The sequence below is a fragment of the Phoenix dactylifera genome, chromosome 1 (assembly GCF_051530095.1).
Source record: "Phoenix dactylifera cultivar Ajwa chromosome 1, Ajwa_hap1_PhDact_Kaust_v1.1, whole genome shotgun sequence".
Classification (NCBI taxonomy): domain Eukaryota; kingdom Viridiplantae; phylum Streptophyta; class Magnoliopsida; order Arecales; family Arecaceae; genus Phoenix; species Phoenix dactylifera.
Window position 1 is genome coordinate 3109273 of NC_143190.1, and position 18728 is coordinate 3128000.

Here is an 18728-nt window from a genome sequence, read left to right on the forward strand (position 1 = left end):
GGGAATTGAAATTCACTTCTGACCAATTGGTTGTTTAGTTATGGGGAAGCTCAGTTGAATATAGTTAATAGGGTTATCTCTATAAAGCAAAGATATGATCCTAAGTAGCAAATAATTATAGAAAAGGAGAAGGATGGAGATTTGTAACTGGCGATTTTATTTTTTGGCACCTTTTCAATATGTGACAGCTGCGATATACTTGATTAAATCTTACGGCGTATATTTATTTTGAACAACAATGTACTTTTGGGTCAGGGCTTGGGTTTGGGTCCGAGCGCTGCCGAATAAACGAAATAAAACCCTTCTCTTCCCCCGGCGAGGGCCCTCTCCGCCCGCTCTATTCCTAGATTCAAAACACCCCATCTCCCTCCCAATCCGCGATAGAGGGAGAGAGATGAGCCGGTTGATGGGCGGGGGGAGCACGAAGGAGGGCGGAGGTGGGTTGTTCGACCTGACCCCGCACAAGATCGCTGTGTGCCATCTCATCCAGCTCTTCGCCCCGCCCGCCCAGCAGGCCGTGCCCTTCCCCTTCCACTCCGTCGCCCACCACAACCGCCTCGGCCTCTTTCTCTTCTCCCTCATCCGGGTTCGCTCCCTTTCCATCCTTCCCTTCTCTTTCCCTTCTTTTTTTTAATTACAGTTTCTTGCCGTGAGTTGATCTTGCTTCCTCTTTCCGGTTACGGTCATTGCGGTAGGGTTCTCATCTTGTTTGTTTCGGGAATGAATTCGCTTCTTCTTTCCACGGGCATCAAGCGATTACTTATAATTAGGAAAAGTTAGGCAAGAGAGAGGGGGGGAGAGGGATGAATCGAGTGATTTCATCTGGAGTTTGGTTTCGATGTTGGGGTTGCATCAGTTCTTGGCTTGATCAAGAAGTGAAATCTCGCTGCCACTGATGTTTTGGGGCACCATCAACAGTTTCTTTAATTATAGGGGAACAAAGTCTTGGTATTGTGAACTTTGACATCTTTTTGTTGTTTATGCAAGCATGATTTTGCTCTAATTTCACGGGTTGGTAGTTTGTCAAAACTAGAGGATTTTGGGCTTCGTAGAATAGGAGCTCTAAGCCTACTCAAAACCCTGATCATCTTCACTTTTCATCATATGTTTTATCCTTTTTGCATTGTTTTATTTTGACGGTTCATAGCTTGTGATTGAAGTATTTCTTTCTTTTATACGTGTATTATAAGACCCTTGCTTTTGCAAGGTTTCATCTCATAGCTTTGAGGAGTTTTTGCCTTGGAGTGCTCGGCCTCTGCAACAATTTCCACAACGCAAGTACGCAACACATGTGCACAAAAAAAGGGAAAAAGAACGTTGAAATCCTTTTGATAGCTATAACTTTACAGTCTCAATCTTTAAAGCTGGGTTTTCAGAAGAAAATGCTAGGGTTTTTTGAATTATTCTTCTGATTTTATTCTCATCAATTCAAGCAACATTTCTGAAGTAAACCAATTTAAGATGTGCGGACTAGTTATATATCATATATGTATCCACTATTTCTGGAGCACAGCAATTATATTTGTTCAGCTACACTTCTATATGTTTGTTAATGTATTATTATAAATAACTTCCCTTCTTTCCATCCCATAATATTATTCCATGTATTGACTTAATTTTTCAGTGCATATGCGATTCTGTCATTCTTGCTTTGCCATCCATATATTTTGTCGCCAATATTTTAAACTTCTTGTCAAATAAGCTGTGTTCTGTTTCCCTTTCTTTTGTAGTCTTGTGATGATTTCGTGGAACCTCCTTTAGAAGAACTTATAAATCAGCTAAAGGCAGTTGGCGGTTTAGTCAGTGATTGGCTAAGTGAACATTTGATGAACAGCCTCTCAGCACTATCTTCTCCAGATGATTTGTTTAACTTTTTTGAAAAGCTGCGAGGTAAAACATAAATACATGTACATGTACACATGGTGTATGCGTGTATGTAGGCATATCAAATTGCTTTATTAGTTTTACTGCCGGACAACTAATCATAAGATGTTGATCAGGTGTCCTTGCAGCCCCTGAAGGTGCAAATTTGGAAGATGATCAAATCTTGCTGGATCCTAACAGTCAACTTGGAGTATATTTGCGTTGTTGTATATTGGCTTTCAATCTATTATCCTTTGAGGTTTTAGCCATTTTACTGTTTCTCTTGAACTATTTATGTCGAACTATCTTGATATACTTGAATGGTGATGTTTCAATTAATTATAAATATAGTGTTTAACTTTTGTTGCTAGTAAGTGTCAAGCATTGCACCTTTTTACATTGTCTGGTTGCTAATAATTTCTACTGATTGCATGTCCCTGGATGTATCATGTCCTGGACTTTCTTCCTCCAAATTTCTGTTCTTTTCTTGGTGTCAGACTTGCCAAATTAGATCTAGACAATTACTGGAATGCCGTACTGATTCTTACTTGTTTTTCTTGTAGAGGTCTATGGGAATTTGTGAACTCATGAGAGTGGGTAATTTTGTTTACTTCTTTTTAACATTTCTCTTTTCCCTGTACTTCACTTGCTGTCTTTCACTGGCTCGAAGTTCAAATGACATTAGAGTCTCTGTAGTCAATAGTGATCATATTGTCGGCATATTATAGAGGGATGCGATGCTGCATATTAAGTGCATCATGAAGAAAGTATGATCTCAAAGTCAACATTAAGGACAGTATATGCCATATTGTCATAAATTCTCAAAGCAAGAATGAGGAGCATAACTGATCTTTTTTAGCGTGCACATTGTAGGCAACAATTCTCAAGAGTACTATCATTAACTATGATGAACATATAGTATGAGGATTTTGATGCCACTAATAGAGTGCATCATGAAGAGAGCATAATCTTGAAGTAAACATTGAGGATATGTCGTAATTTTTTAACCAAGCATGAGGGTCATGAGGATCATTCTTGGGCTTATAGCTTGTAAGCAAAGGCAACATTGTTCAATAGAGAGAAGGCGAGAATGACTTTTTTACATGTATATCTCCTTTTGATGGCTACCCATCACGAATGGCATCCTTTATGATCGTTCAATAAAGGCTGATCCTTATGCAACCATAACTATGATTAGAGCAATTATGAGATCTTCTTCAAAGTGGCAAAGGTCTTGGAGGAGTCGTTGACAGAATCCTAGGTGAATCCACTAAAGCAATTAGAACCACCCTCGAAGTAAGTATGGCCAATTTTTGTATGACCTGTTTAAGCTGAACCTGACCCTACTAAGGGTTTTAAATTGGTCGGTTGAGTACCAATCGACTCCCATCGACCTAATTTTAATTGTGTCGAGTTTGGTAATCCATTAGGTTGTGATATTTCCCATGCCATATTCTTGAATGCATGAATGCTGCGGATGGTTAGATATGTTCCTTTATATATAATTAGAATTATTTGTTATTTGTAGATTTTTTTTGTTGAAGGTGCACTCTCTTTCTGTCTCTTTCTAAACATTATTTAGAGTGAATAGACAAGGGAAATATGTCTATACAAAAGGGTATTGTATTTATCAGTTCTTTAAGTATCAGGCAAAAGAAAAAGTAATGTTGCTTAGAGTCACTCAAAAAATAAATGTTTTAGTCTTTTGTTCATGTGGTGTTTAGAAGCATATTCATGATTCTTATAAAGCATAAATAATCAGGGAGGAGATTTAGGAGTTCAAATACAAAGAAAGAAATGACTACAACAAGATTTGTCAATATTGGTTTTGGTACATGTACTGGTAACATGTCGGTACAATGTCAATATGGATTGGTTCGGAATATCGATAGTTACCCCCCCCCCCCCCCTCTCCCAAAAAAAACCTGATTATTTGTTTTGGTACTGGTATTGTGTGGTATGCCCAGTATGGTGAAGCCTGCACCGAAATACTAGTGGTTTGCTACGACTATTTAGGTTACATACCAATGAGAGAAGACATTGAATGGAGTATAAAGTATGTGTTATTTACTGCATATGTGGTGAATTTGTCTGTGTCTCTTTAGGTGTAAGTTGAGGCTTTTGTCCCTCTTGCTAATATTATACCATAGAACTAGTTGGTGATGCCCCTCTTATTTCCCTCAAAAAACTGGTTCAATCCCCTCCATGTGGTCTTCACAAGTACATTAGTGAAATTCAAATAATAGATTATTTATAAGAGAAGATTTCTCAGAATTCAGGCACAAAGAAAGAAAACAGTTAGACTACTACTAGTCCTTCATCTACTTTTTGTTATGTGTTGACGAGATACAATGAGAAAGGACTGTGAATGTTACATTGTTAATTAAAATATTTGGGATAGAGGAGATGGATTATTATGCTCCATTGCCGAGAAATGATGAAAAAATGTGAGTAAATGAGAACAAAAGAAAATAAAAATGTGAATATCTGATGATTGGTTGCTTTGAGAAAACTTGAAGAAGCACTAAGCAAAGTAGCCTCTTAAGTTAAGTGGGAAGTGGTGTTAGTTTTGTGCTACAGTAATAGTTGTAGCAGGGTTTGGTGGCATTTGTGGCAAAAATGGCGGTGAGAACAATATCTTTGCTTGAAGTAACAATATGAAAAATTAACGGTGATGGTAACAATGATGGTGGTTGTAATGGCTGGCTGGTGGTAAAGATGGCAATGGTGGGTAAAATTAGCCTTTGTATTTGTGGTATATATCCATCAGCTACAAATTATTATCTCATGCCTTTATTGGACAAATGTGAACTTTATTTAATCATTTATTTTTTGCTTACCAAATTTATTGTTATCCTGGAGTGTGTATGAACTTGTATTCATGTCTATCCAAGACTGACTCATGATGCTATAAATTTTCAATGTATTTCTTTTCCCCATCCTGTTAAGATTTATAAGCTTTGATGATATTGTAGCTTTTGTATTGGATTTGATTGTTTGAATTGCATAAATACTGAATGGAGTTCACTTTCTTGTATAAGCCAATTACTATTGGAAAGTTCGCTTTTTTCATGTCTAAACATTGTTGGAATTGGTTGATTTGTAATAATGGGCAATGTTAATTGAGAAACAAATTATAACTGTTCACTGCTGGTGCATTGGTGAGGCAGTGTCTCTGTCTGTGAAGTTTTAGTGAGGCATTCCCTTTGTTGGTTGAGAACTGTACCACAATCATTCAGGGTGTGCTGAACTTTAGAGTATCATATGACACTCGTTATTTGTCCTATAATCAAGAAATGAATGGCTACGTCAGTCAGTAAATATAAGCCCAGGAGAGAATTTTAAGTCGCAAGTTCAATATTAGGTCAGTCAGCTAATATTCCATTTAATCTGATGCATATTTACTTGTTTATTTTCACTTGATATATTTTTTTTACTTTTTTTAATCTCTCTTTTGAATTTTATATATTCCCTATAAGATTTTGTAGTTAAACTTATGTGTCTATTGAAAGCTTCCATGTTTCACAGCATAGTCTTTTATACACAAAATATCAAAGACCTTACATTTTGTTCTTGGGAAAACATGTAGGGTGTCTGCCATCTTTTGACTACTATAGGGGCATATTGTAATGCAAGTGATGCTGCATATGAGTTACCTGAAGATGATGATTTTAATAATGGATCAGAATTGCATGAATTGCTGGAGGATGCAGACCTAGACCTTGGAACTGTTGAATTTCATAAGTATGAGCATAATTTTGAAGCTGAGACACGCTCTGGAGAATGTTCTTCGCTCCATCTTCATGCACCTAGGTCTCTTTACAGTCTCGTTGAAGGTATAATATATTTAATCTTAATGGGGAATGCAAGCCTTTTTATGTTCTAGCAAAATTATAACTATTCAATGTGAAAATGCTGGCAGAAACATGTGAACTATTATTATTACTTTACGAGGCAAAGCTCTGAAAGAAACATGTGAACTATTATTATTACTTTATGACGCAAAAAGCTCTGAATGAGCATATCTGACTTCTGGTATGCTTTACCGGATTTCTTTGTGCTGCTCATGCGTTCTGGCTATTAGTCTTTGAGCAGGTGGGTTAATTGTTGTTGTTGAAGTGAATGTAGGGATATGTATACCTGAGCTGTCAGTGGCAGCAAGGTTTCAAATATTGCCAGAATGGGATGATATGAATGGTACCATACCGTTTGACAGCCCCATTCCGGCAGATTTTCAACACCGTAACCGTACACCATGTATCAGTATGGGGTGCACTCTCTACCATGCGTCGGTACCCGCTACTATATCCCAATCTGGCGAAAAATGGTACTAGGTCAGGTAATGGTATTTGAAACCTTGAGCTGCAGAAATATCATTATACTTTTCATCATTTCCAACTGCGGGGGCAAATTATCTCTCTTTTTAAAAGAATGGAAAGAACAAAAATATGACAAAAAAATGGATGTCATTCTCTTTGTACTCAAGTCTATTATTCAGAAATTTATAACTTTTAGATTATAATTTTAATGAAGGATTTCTTTACCCTATAAATATTTTGAGAAATGATGTAAGACTGTCGAGGGGAACACAAAATTAAAGTTGATAAAGTTTTTGCAAGGATTTGCTAGACTTTTATGTTTAGACCTGACTTTTGAGTAAAAGCAAACTAGAAAGGTTATCTTCTTGAAGAGAATAGGTAATAGATGATTATTATCTAACCTAAGTTTTAAGATTTTAGGGCTTAATTCGGGTTAAGCATTTGTCAGTGGAACAATTGTAATCAAGAATTTGCTGGATTTTCCTATGAAAAATTTGAGTTATATGTGACATGAAATATCTATGGGAAATAAAAGTATGTTTTTGATTTAAGAACAATTAGATGAAAGCCAGGTTATAACTAGGTAAAAAAATGAAGAAAAAGGGTAAAGGGAAGTGGAAGGAAATGTTGGACTCTCTCTTGGACCGAGGAATTATACCTAGGGTTCGACGTGTCATGCCTCTGTTGCGGAATCACCTACAAGAGAAAAAGCCAAATGCTGCACTCCTTTCTTCATTAATCAATTATCTGAATCTATCTATTAAATAAAACCCTAAAACCCCTATTGATAACTAACAGAAACACTAACATTTTTTCCTCAATTCCAAATCTAACCCTCATGAAGTGTGGTTATCGTTTAGGGTTACCGTAGCATGAACAGTGTTATACGAACAGTACCACTATAGTAAATATGCCAAAGTTGTCAAATAAGTTCTAAGATCTTTTAATCTTGATACTTGATCCAAACTAACCAATTAAAAACTAAAATAACGAGAAATAAAATAAAATACACTAAATTGTCAACTAAAATAATATCTATTTGGAAATCCCTAAATCTTGCTTCCATTTGAATGCATCATGACACAACCTTGGGTATCTATCAAGTATTTTATAGAATTGGTACAAGATGCATTGGGTTATTGTGTGCTGAATGCAATATTTTCATGGTTCAAAAGAGGTCAAGATTATGTAAGTACTAGTTTGTTAGACTGCTTAGGTTATGTAATATGTTATGCAGAATATGTTTCAATTGTTCAAACTTCTGAATAATTTACAGCCCCCCTCCATCCAATGATAGAGAAAGAGAGGTTATGTTGGCAATTTTCCCCATGTCGAAGCACATCTTGGGTACATCTGAAATGCTTTTATGACAGGCCCACAGTTGTCTGTATTGTCAATCTTTCATGGCAAAGGACTGTATGAGAGAGAGAGGGGGGGGGGGGAGAGAGAGAGAAACTTGGAAGCAGAGAGGGAGAGAGAGAAATTTGGAAGCTGTTAGCTGTGAAATCAGTGCATGGTGGTAGGCACACAATTTCCTTGCTGATCTAGGTGCTTTGACATGCATCCAAATCTAACTCTTGCATCTATGTCCTTGCACTGCAATACCATTGGTTGAATGGAATGTCATCCGAAGATAGCTATATGTAATATTTCATGGTGCGGAAATTCCATGCAATTGTGATATTGCGTCAGAAACTGCATCCAATATTTATTAAATATGTTTTTATAATTTTAAATACAATAACATGCTTTGCAATATGAACTTTGAACTTCACCAAATTTTCTGAAATATTGTGAATGATACAGTTTGGTATCTTTTGCAAATATGATTCTTATGCTCAATGAGACAGTGCCAATGGTCTTCCACATGCTTAAGTAATATTGTACAGTGCAAAACCTGCCCTTTATACACCCCCTGTACAATATACATATACATTTTTCTGTGCAATTGTGAATGCGTTCACATATACATATACATATATATCCATGTACGATATGTATGTAAATACATGCTTGTGCATGTACATATTTACGTGCATATGGATATTGTTTGCAATTGATGTTCTGTTTCACTTGTAGGAAATGCGTAGTATTGATCATATTTCAATTTGTTTTGGTTACACAAACTTGTGTAATACATGCACATACTGTACATACAAAGTGCACCCTCACATATGAATTTGTACATAAATTAGGTACAAGTTTGTGCGTAAGTTTATACAATTTATGTGTTTATACATTATTTGCATGTGTCCATGTGTTTTCATCTAAAATCTCTTGGAGTTGCATCATGTACAGCTAACAAACTTTCAGCAAGGATTTGGCCCCTCCAAGGCCTTTTGGTTTCTTTTGGTCCAGTTCTTCTTACGTGCCACATATTACTTTTCCAAATGACATGTGGATATTTGAGGAATATGTTTTAAGGAGGTTATCCTTGTTCATGAAGAGGTGTTGCATTTGTAGAGAGCTCAGTTTGTTATATTTTCTGAGAGGGCAGCACTCAAGCTATAAAGCATGGATCATGGATGTGTATATGAGATAGATATGACAATACATTATACACTGATCTAACAAATCTTTAAAAGGGTTATGATATGGAGAAGATACAACAAGTATATAATATGTGCATTTACACATTTGCAAAAAAAAAATAAAGTACAGTGGGTGATCAAAATATGTACACTTACAAATTTGCGTACTCCATACTTTATACAATAGCATTAACATCTTGAAGCCCCATCATTTAATTATCATTCAAATCAGTAGATCATAACCTGTACTTCGTCAGTATCTTCAACATAGCAAACTCCAAAGTAAAGCATTCATCATTAAAAGGTGAACAGGGCCTTCTCCTTATCCGTAGACCGTAGTGGTATTGAGGAAGTATCTCAGGCAATACAAGAAGTATCTTATCTTTTTAATTTGATTTATGAATCTTATTCATGCTGTCCAGACAAGGTGCACTTATTGTTATAGCATCTTAAACAAAAATACTGTCATGGTAAAGTTGTCTCGACATAAATGCCCAGATGTCCAAGTTTCAGTTGAACCCAAGTTCAAGCATGACGATGATGGTGCTCGAAGTAGTGAGGTTGTTTCATTGCTGAACAATAATTTCAGAAGTGATGATAATCTAGGAATCCTACGCTCAAGGTGGCAAATAGAGGGATACCTGAATATGCAAGCTGATTTCCTTGAAAAGTAAGTAACTTAATTTATCTCAGCTTGGTTGTTGAGGTTACATCCAAGGCCAGATGATGACATCCATTCTTTTTAGCAGGGATGCAAGCTCATTTCCCTTTAATTCATTAAATACTTATCTAAAGCAGCTTCAAAAGCTAGCTCCGGAGCTCCATCGTGTAAGTTGTAAAGCTTGCATATAGGAGGATTCCTTTTCATTTCAAATCTTGGGAACCGATGCTACCTCATAATGATAAAAATATGGAACAATTTGTTGCTCATTTCATTTGTACTTGTTTCTTTTAATTTGGGTTGTTCCTCAGGTCCAACACTTGCAATATGTGAATGCTGTATGCCATGATGATTATATTGCTGCCTTGGACAATCTTCACTGCTATTTTGATTACAGGTGACTACTAATATTAATTTTGTATCGCTTTTTTGATCTTGGCATGCAGCCTCGATCGAGCACTTATTGGTTGTATATCAGATTGTTCTAGTTACTGCTGTTGCTGAATATTTGAGGTAGTTCTAGCTGCAATAATGTATTGTTAATACTGTCGGCTGTTATTTGCACATGGCTGCATGTTTTTTTATACATGTCCCTCTTCAAAGTGGAATAAATATGATTACTATGCTTCAATAACTAGAAAACAATAATTGACTATGTTTAGTTTATCCTTTTTAAAATTGAAAGAACTTGATTTTTTACTTGATATCTAGGCTTACAGACTTCTCAATCAATCCGTGTTTTTGCTGATCAAATTAAATGAATATGCTAGTAATTTTCACAAGAAAGATTTATCAAATTAAATGAATATGCTGTTATAAGTTTTCTAACTCTATGCATATGATAGTTGCGAGATAAATGATAAGTTTGTATGTGTTAAATCTGAAAACTGCAATATAGTAGTTGCGGGCATGTCTTTTCTCTTCTTTCTTTCATTATAAGTTATCTTGAATCTGTAAATCACAATATTCCTTTGAAGGAGCAAAAGACGATAGTAAGGCAAAAATTTGCAACACTTGGGGAATCTCGCTACAAGGGAAGCTTAAAAGAGGGAAAATTGTATGCTTATATCCTAATGGAGATATGGGAGAGGAACCACAGTGTTTTACATAATTATATCAAATTATTTGCATAAAAGAATATAAGTAGCACTTAAGAAAGTTGTGGATTCATGGAGAATACTCAGACAAGGTGCTGAAAAATAGATATAGGTCATGCATATCCAAAAATAGTTGTGATTGATGTAGAGGATGCTTAAGTGATTAGGTTGATAACAACATGGTTTTAAGCAACGTTCAAAAAGTCGGAACTATGAGTTGTACTGGTCAGGTACCATGTTGTTACGGTATTATACTATACCGACCGACACATGATACACAAGTTGGTGCTGATCAGGTGTTGGTGATAGCGAATGAGTGAGATAGAGAAAGGAAGGAGGAGAGAGAGCAGGGCAAGAAGGACCTACCGAGAAGAGGAGGCGGATTGGGGGCCAAAGATTGTCGATTAGGGTCAGAGATTGTTGATTTGGGGTTGGAGGTTTTCGATCGATGACTTCTAGCCTCGATTAGAGGTTGGAGATCGTCAATCGAGTCTAGAAGTCGTCGATTAGGTCTACAACCATTGGCAAGTTCCCCCATGGCATTGTTGCTTGAAGATGAGGAGGGATTAGGAGGAGGTGAGGCGGAGAGATCGAGGGAGAGAGTGGAGAGGGTGATGGCTATGGTTTTGAAGTGGAGAGAAAAGAGAGAGATCGATCAAACACCAGGGTGGTTGGGGTTTTATATAAGGACCTAGGTCAGTCTAGGCGAATTGGATCAGAATCTTCGAAAATTGGGTGGAATCGATCGGTTTGGCTTGATTTGGACTCGTTCTAACTGATTATGCCTTGTTCCATTTTGGATGGATGAATCGTTCTAGTTCCTGACCAGTTTGGTTTGGTAATTCCCAAATGGCTCGGTTTTGAATCTTGGTTTTTAAGTGTCGATGTACTTGGTTGCCATATATGGTGCTAGACACTAGGTTAGAACTAGGTGTTAGGCATGCTACTTGATATTGAGCATGCTAGCTCATATCGATTCTACTGGTTTAGCAAGGGTCATTATATTGTAGTATTAAGTCAAAAGTTAATAGGAATTAAATGACAATCATGATGGTTTGGAGCTTGACTAATGAAAGTTATATCCATAGCAAATTTAGCAACATCGGAACCATGATGTGCAACAAAATGACTTCGATTATGATAATGTGGGCTGATATGTACAGGTAGATAAGAGATGACAATAGTTGATATTTGTAAATGGGAGTGCAAGGGATGTGATTATGCACATGTAGAACCATCATGATTTTAGACTCTCTAGATTCTAAGATTCATTTACATCATGGTGTATTTCAAGAGTCAATCATACCAAAGTCAAGGCGGTTGGAACTATGAAGTGCATTGGATTATGAAAGCATTTCCAATTGACTCTAGTCTCTAGTCTATATTTGCCAAAGAAGAAAAAGACTCTAGTTGAGCTGTCAAGGAAAGTTTATAATCCATCTGGAGTCTAGCAGTTTTGGTGAAGAGAGTAGCATATGAAGGATCTTTTTTTTTTAAAGAAAGTTGAATATAGATACACGCACATGTACATATGTGCGTAAGGTCCATCGAATCGGTATCGAAAACTGTATCGGTCGGCCATCGGTGCGGTGGTATTGATTTAGTACCATACCAACATTCGGTACACCCTGTCGTACCGGTCAGTTGACCTATGCACCATTTTGTGTATTTTTTAATTTTTCTTCCTTTCTTAATTTTTTTAGGATTTGTACTTAAAAAATTTATTGGGATTATTGTCCAAGTTGTGGTTTTAATCTTGTTTTAATGTCTTCTTATCATGAAATGGAATTGGAGTAGAGCAAGCATTGCATTTATAAGTAAAAACACATACAATACAATAAATTGAATCTATTTTAATGTAGTTAAAGTATAAAATGCATACTGATGTCTAAGATTTGGTGGAATGCCGATGTGACTTGTAGATATTGAGATGATAATAGTAGTCGAGAGGAGCTTCACACCAACTCTCCAATCGGTCTATACCGCAATAGGCCTTCATGATCCTTTCGTAGTCTATTGGATAGCTAATTTGGGAAGAGTTAGTCATCCGACTTTGAGACTGAGCTGGCCATCCGAAGATGTTGATAGCAAGATTCAACCCAAAAGATGGCTGAGGCTATGAAGGATAGTAGCTACTCGAGTACGACATCTCAGACGATCCATTTGCATGTGTCATAGGCTACTGATGTGGAATAGGTTTCGATATGCGACTCAGAACCAGGTATGTCCGGGGACCCTACTTCATGTGCAATGCCATCTACTGTAGTAGCATCACCTTTTAAATGACTACGAGGAGCCCGTCTCTTATATGCAATGATGTCCTTACGGGGTCTACTAGGTCGTGCATCATGGTCTCTATCCTATATGGCATAAACTATGGTGTCTAGTGCCCTGCTACCTTCTTGGCCATCAGATGCATCACGGTATAAGCTGTCATCATTGGTAATCAGATGCTCGCTAGTCTCCAAAGAAGAGTGAAGGGATTCCTCTAGTTTCTCCAAAGAAGATTCAACTGCCTTTTCTTTGCCTTTCTTGCTGGCCTAAACAGTTGCTTTCATGCCTTGACTTTTTTTGGGAGGATCGGTTGGGCCCTCCACCCTGACTAGGTTGGGTACCATTGTGGCCTCTCCTCAGCATCTCTTGATCAATTTGCTGGGAGGAAGTCTTCGACATGGAGCCGTGCGGCGATCAGCTCCCTTCCCTGACTCTTGTGGTTGATCGGTTGGAAGTATGGAATTTGTCATTTTGCCCATTGCTTCACATCCACCCTAGCCTCCTTAGATATGAAACTGGTAGGTCGAGGATGCAATCTTGGCTCATCTAGCTCTGGCTCCTGCAGCCGGCCCTTAAGCCACACAATCATTGGATCCTCTTCATCATGCATGAAGTCCTTGTGAAGTGGATCATTGTATTTAAGCTTGACTTCTTGTTCAATGCACCTCAGACATAGGCGTAGATTGTAGTAGATATACACAAGATCATTCAACCGCTTTTGCATGAGACGGTTCCTTTACTTGTTGTGGATGAGAGCAAAAGTAGACTAGTTGGCTCACAGCCACTAGGGAGACCGTCTCTGAGATGATTTAGATTGCTAGCCTTCTTAGATTCTTGTAATATTGCCCATTATCAATGACCACCAACATGACATTGAGCTCTCTTACTTGATCAATCACCTCGTCCATCAATCTGAGGATGTACTGAGGGTCGTGCACTTGATTGGAAGCATCAATCGACTTGTAGAAGAAAATTTTCATGTCACAGTAGGTCAGAAAGTTGATGATGCCCAACCATTACATATCATAGTCAACTCATACGTGTCCCACTTACTCTGGTAATAGGATATCCAATTCTGCAACTCTTTTTGCTGTTCAAAAGATTACTATAGATATCCTTTGGCCCTTGCGGATTCACACACGGTTTGGCGCTGTAGATGGAGGCGATGGCAGATCGATAGTACGTGCAATCTGCCACATTAGTTGGGATATGGCGAAAGTGAAACCATGACATAATGTCTCTCCACATGTCCTTCTTGTCTTTAACTAGTATGGTTTATCTCTACTGCTTTGAATCTCTGCTTGGGAAGGCATGTGGATTTGGATCATGAATAGTGGCCCTTGGCAAAATCTCTTTGGACTTCCTTTCTTGCTATCAAAGGCCCCAAACATGTATGCTAATTGGCTGCCACCTTTGCCGACAGTCTCCTTAGCCGAGAAGGTCCTCCCGAACTCCGAATCTGTCTTGGTTGCTCAGGAACCAAAGCCTGACTTGTACCGAAAGGCCAAGACTGAAACCGAGCCCTATACTTGTTAATCTTATCCCATTGCCATTTGTCTTTCAGGCTCGCTTGGATCGTAGCTTGAATTTGCGCCATCTCATCATCGGGCACAGACTCGTTAGTGCCTTCTGGATTTCTGGAGTGATATGATGGTGGCTATGTAGCCTAGCATTCTAACCCTATCTCCTTTGCAACTTTGCTTCGTTGTCTTGAAATCGGTGAAGTGCTTCTTTATGAGTTGCCAAACCTCCTGCGAGTATTTCTAGCACTGGTATACGTTAGGGTAACCATCGGCTAGATGCTGCTTCAACTTAGTTAACCCTCTTTCTTGAACTCTATGCCACACCATCTGTACTTTGAGTGACATCGACCTAAGAACATTTACCCATGCTCCCAACTAATATTGCACTTTGGGATTTCTTCTTCTTCATGTGTGGATCCATTTCTGCAAGTTTATCAAGCACATTCCAAATTAGCCCATAAAATAATTAGACATTATCTACATGTAATACGTTTTTTTTATAATTTCTACACTTAATTAAATAATTTCTAATTAAATTTTACTAAATTAATATTAAATTAGAAAATATCTAGAAAATTTATTTTAATTCAGAATAATGCAGAATTTTAATAGGGATGCTACATATATTTTTATCTCAGAGAATGTTATTTAATTAAATTTTTAAAAACTAGTAAATTTTCACTATAATGTAAAAATTTAGTTTTCTACTTCTAAATTATCATTTTATAATACTATTTTTTTCATAATTATTTATTATTTATCATTTTAGTTTTTATTTAAAATAATTTTTAAATATAAAATATTCAGAAAATTAATGACTTTGGATCGGTGTAGCATCCTACTAAGGATGCTATATATATTTTTCTCAGCCCTTGTGCATGCACAAAATGCCACTTATTTTTCAAATTTATTCAAATTTGGGTCTATGTCATGGCGTGCATGATCATGCCCAAATTTAAATAAATTGACACGAAATTTTGATAGAGAGGAGTATGCATACATTTAATCATGCTACTAATTTTACATTATTTTTTGATAATTATTTTATTTTTACTTTTAATCTGAAAAATATTTTTTAATTTAAAAAATATTATCATTGTAGTCGTATTATCTAGATCATCCATAGATTTACAACATATCATGACATCATGCCAAAATCAAAAATATTTGGCATGACGTCCTTCTATTTTGTCTTTTTATTGCTGATTTTCGGCTTCTAAACATAAAAACATGAATGAGGAGGGGGGAGAGGCATATTAGCTGATTTGAGCTTGGATTTGGCTTGAAATCAGTGAAATCCATTGTTTGTTTTTTTTCGGATTTTCAAGATTTTAAAAAAAGGGAGTGGGGCTGAAGAGGCATGGGGGATCTTCTCGGTGCTTCCTGCTTCCCTCTCTATTATTGAAGGGAGGGGAGGGGGGGGGGGAGCATGGAGCTTGATCTGACCTCGAACTGGTGCGAACTTGGTGGCCTGCACCTGTAGCACTCCAAACTGCTTGGTTCGGAGCGATTCGCATCACTTTTCAAATCGATGGGTGGAATCATTCCGATTCGTCCTTGGTACGATTTTGTATGCCCTCGCACAGGGCGGTTTGGGGCAGTATAGCGAACCTTATTACAGGGTATGTATGTGGTGGCTATTTGTGTGTCTGTTTGTTGTGTTATATAATCCTCCCAAGAGGAGGAGGTGTGTACTCCTCTTGACTTTAAAATTAATAATAGTGCATCCAAATCAAATATCCACATCGTTGATCATATATTCTATATGACTAAAACTACCTAGAATTAAAAAAGTCGTGTATTTGATGCTCTCTAACCTATGTGTCATGTGGACAAATGGTTGTTTTCCATTATGCTAGTGTGTGAAAATATATGATAAAGCATTAAAATTGAGAATCCACCTCATTGATCATGATCTACGCATGTTAATATATATATATATATATATATATATATATATATATATATATATATATATATATATATATATATATATATATATATATATATATATATATATATAGATTGAACTTATGACAAAATTTAGTCTCATATCATTTTAACCTTTCATTTTTGTTCCAAATGATGCATAGGTTAGGGACCACCAAAAAAAATATATTTTAAATTTCTAGGTACTTTTTATGGTATAGATCATGATCAACATTATTTTGGAGTTGTGAGAAGGAGATGCTCTCTGCTCTCTAGAGGAGCAAAGTCCATCTCCCTCTCTGTATCTATCTACTCTCTCTTTATACACACATGCATTGATAATTCAACTTAATTTAAAAACTTTCAATTTTCTTTTCTTGTTCAAAAATTTAAAATGTTCACCAGCTTTTATGTAATAGAAGTCCAAAACTAAACCTTAATTTGCATCTTTTTCCATTTATGGAAGGATTCTGATTGTTACTCGAATTTCTATAGTGCAGGGATGGAAGGACTTTTCAGCCGTTCATCTTCTCCACCTTCTGATATTCAGATGGGAAGATATGAGACTGCTTTATTGTGCCTAGGCACCATGCACTGTCATTTTGGGCACTCCAAGAAAGCTATTGAGGTAATAAGCTGGGAGAGTCTCTCGTGCATATCTGCATGCTTGTGCCTATATGGAGTACGTTGTAATATAAATCCGGATACGTATATATTGCTTAACCGTTCAACTTTTCTATTTTCAGGCCCTTACTGAGGCAGTGCGGGTCTCTCAACAGGTGACACGACGAATGTTTGTTAACTTGGTTTCGGATCAATATATTTGACTTCTTATTCTTTTGAGTCCATGCAAAGTAAAAATTATCAGTTGGTTATTGAGAACTCAGCCAGCATGACACTGATTCTAAGTGGAAATATTCTCTTCATCCAGAAAGTTATAGCACCTATCCAACTCATTTAGCCATTGCATCACTTTTTTTGGTCATGATTACATTTGTTCAATTCATCTATAATCAAGTTATTTCTATTGCCGGTCAAACATAATATCGGTATTTAGAAGCCAGTTGATCTAATGCTACAGCCATGAATTCTGCTTGATATGAGTATTGACAATCAACTTTATGGACATATTTGGTTTGAATGAAGTACATTAGGTATCTATAGCAAAGCCTGACCATTTATATCTCCATAAATTTAATCTCGGATGATAATAGAACACAATTTTGAGCTCAATTTACCAATTTTATGGTGCTACTCATTCACGTTTGAATTATGTTAGTGCTTAGGATAGAAAACTATAACACTTTGGCACTGCAAATCGAGGATTACTTTGAGAAAGTGAAGATGCTGAGGGTATGATATACATATACTAGCTATCATGTAATTTGAACCAGCATTCCTCCACATTTAAAATTGATATTATAAATCACTATGATTTTTCTAAAGATCCTTACAGGTTGATTGGAAGAGGAAGTATTGGAATATCAATAGACAAGCAAAAATCTCACTCATGGGTCTAAATATTATGTGTTGAGTGGGTCTTGCCTGTTCAGGATCCAAATTTGTTTGTTTTGGGCAAATTGGTGCTTTTGTTGGGATCATATGGTTATAGGCATAAATGGTTGGCTTTTGCCCAATACATATGTAACAGAATTGATGTCATAATAGTCTTAATGATGATGTGATATATAAAAAATGTAGACTAATCTACTATGTGGAGTGTTGATATAGTAGCAATTAGTGATGTCCTACATGTGCATGGAGGTCCCTTTTGGAAGTATTATCTAGGTTTAAGATCAAGGACTTCGCTTGCTGTCCCTTTTTCAGAAACATGGCAGAAGAGGGGATCTTCAGCTGTAATGGTTAAAATAGTAATTCAAAATAAGCTTGTTCTGGAGTTTTGGTGATTGGGAAGGATAGTGGAGCAATATTCTAATGGTTTTCAGTACAGATGAGAGAATTTGTAATCGACATATAAGTGAATTTTAGCAAACAGTAGATGCAGAATTTTTTTAACTGAAAATAGATGATATGGGATGGTTAAAGAAGAAAACCAAAGAAAGAAACAATATTAGATCAGAAGAGGAAGAGACAATATAATAGATAAGAATTTGGAAGAAATAGAGAATGGAAAGAGGGATAGAAGGGGCCTAGCCAGGCCAATGGAACCTTTGATTCATTTGAATGTTTACATAAAATGCTTTCTAATGGATAGCCATAGAGTCCTTTTAATTTCCATGACTTGTTTTACAAGCAAAGTAGGGCTATGACCAAGTAACCTATCTCCAAAAACTTTCCTAGAATGCAAAAATCGGAACCAAGGTTTCAAAGACTGTTGGAACAGGATGGTACAAAGTACAAACGGTGTTATATTGTTCCGGCAGGCTTCTGGTACCAGTACACACTATGAGAATGGGATGCAGTCCTGTATCATGTGTCAGTACCTAGTACTGCTGTATTCCAGCAAAAAATTGATCCAAGGTCCGGTTTCAGTATTTGAAATCTTAGTTGAAACTCTATAAACCCGTATA

The 18728-nt window shown here is 36.7% G+C and overlaps 1 protein-coding gene across 5 annotated transcripts in view; it reads left to right on the forward strand.

Annotated features, from left to right (window-relative positions):
- The first annotated feature begins 252 nt into the window (after positions 1 to 252).
- Positions 253 to 18728, forward strand: part of LOC103702229 (anaphase-promoting complex subunit) — a 42615-nt gene continuing 24139 nt past the window's right edge. For 3 of the 5 annotated variants that reach the window (XR_015975956.1, XR_015975958.1, XM_088717257.1), the window contains exons 1-9: positions 253 to 586; positions 1731 to 1890; positions 2001 to 2122; positions 5453 to 5699; positions 9212 to 9383; positions 9463 to 9541; positions 9686 to 9771; positions 16693 to 16825; positions 16944 to 16976. Coding sequence is in view for 1 of the 5 variants with exons in the window: in XM_088717257.1 (XP_088573383.1) it covers positions 395 to 586; positions 1731 to 1890; positions 2001 to 2122; positions 5453 to 5699; positions 9212 to 9383; positions 9463 to 9541; positions 9686 to 9771; positions 16693 to 16825; positions 16944 to 16976 (1224 nt within the window). In the remaining 4 variants the exon portion in view is untranslated. The remainder of the gene's footprint in view (positions 587 to 1730; positions 1891 to 2000; positions 2123 to 5452; positions 5700 to 9211; positions 9384 to 9462; positions 9542 to 9685; positions 9772 to 16692; positions 16826 to 16943; positions 16977 to 18728) is intronic. The other 2 variants (XR_015975961.1, XR_015975962.1) reach the window with 1 other exon arrangement.